The sequence below is a fragment of the Sphaeroforma arctica genome (assembly GCF_001186125.1).
Source record: "Sphaeroforma arctica JP610 unplaced genomic scaffold supercont1.2763, whole genome shotgun sequence".
NCBI lineage: Eukaryota > Ichthyosporea > Ichthyophonida > Sphaeroforma > Sphaeroforma arctica.
In genome coordinates, this window is record NW_014037795.1 from 2,629 (window position 1) to 3,618 (window position 990).

General features: G+C 46.4%; 1 protein-coding gene across 1 annotated transcript; it reads left to right on the forward strand.

Moving 5' to 3' along the window:
* Positions 1-520: 520 nt before the first annotated feature.
* Positions 521-782, forward strand: SARC_12964 (hypothetical protein; the record flags this gene model as incomplete). Its single annotated transcript, XM_014292919.1, has 1 exon — positions 521-782. A coding segment is annotated over one exon (262 nt), but the record flags the coding sequence as incomplete, so codon positions are not given.
* Positions 783-990: the final 208 nt, after the last annotated feature.

The following is a 990-nucleotide window of genomic DNA, read 5'->3' on the forward strand; positions in this document are numbered from 1 at the left end:
TCCCGCACACGGAAAACTGACTCAACACTTCGTCTTGTTATATCCTTTGTTTGATAATGAACGTATTCTTAGTGCACAGTAGATATGTGTTACCTTTACGATTTGGGTGATGGCGTGGTATGTGGCTTCCCTTGTCATATTAGAGAGTGATGTCGTGGTTTTATTTCTTCGTATGATTCAGTAGTGAAACGCAATAGACCTCCAATTGATCACGAACAATTGAGGGTGTAGTTTGTTCGTATTGTGATATCTTTGGATCGCCGAAACTCCCTTTAGACGTCAAACCCAAGAGTGTACCTTAAATATCCATGTACCCTATTCCGCTGAGCGTTTATCGACCAATCAGTTCGTCAATACAAAGGCACGGGCATCAATCGGAATAGCCACGTCGTCTATTTTACGCTTTAGATCTGTGATAGGACAGATTTCAAAACGTTTCGTCATGATCACCCCAATCGCAATATTCTAAAAGGCCACACTAGTCACTGATCGTTCTAGTTGTCATACAAACATCATCCAGATTCAACGACAAAGTACAACACCTGAGGATATTCCGCACTGACGATGGCCAGTACTACCTGTGGAAGATCTCCTTTCCTTCACTGAACAAGCTGCTGGCGTACTACCACACCAACTCCGTGAGCCAGAGCGTGTCCGATCTTCGGCTAACCGAACCTCTGGTGAGCGATGCCAAACCCGAGCCCATGTCTTCTGCCGGTGCACCCACGAATGTGGTCGCCACACCCCAAGCAGCAGGATCAGCAGATGGCAAGAGTCTCCGGGTATGTCACTGGGCGCTGTATTGATCTCTTATATGCTTGGGGAACTATGTTTGTCTCGATGTAACGTGCCATGTGTGTAATGTGAAGAGCGTGGTTTATTCTCTTCTCAGGAGTGACCGAGCGTGTTGTATTTCATCGTATGTGCCGTATGATCGCCACACCTCAAATAGCAAGTGCTGCGGATGGCAAGGGTTGTCGGATATTTTGC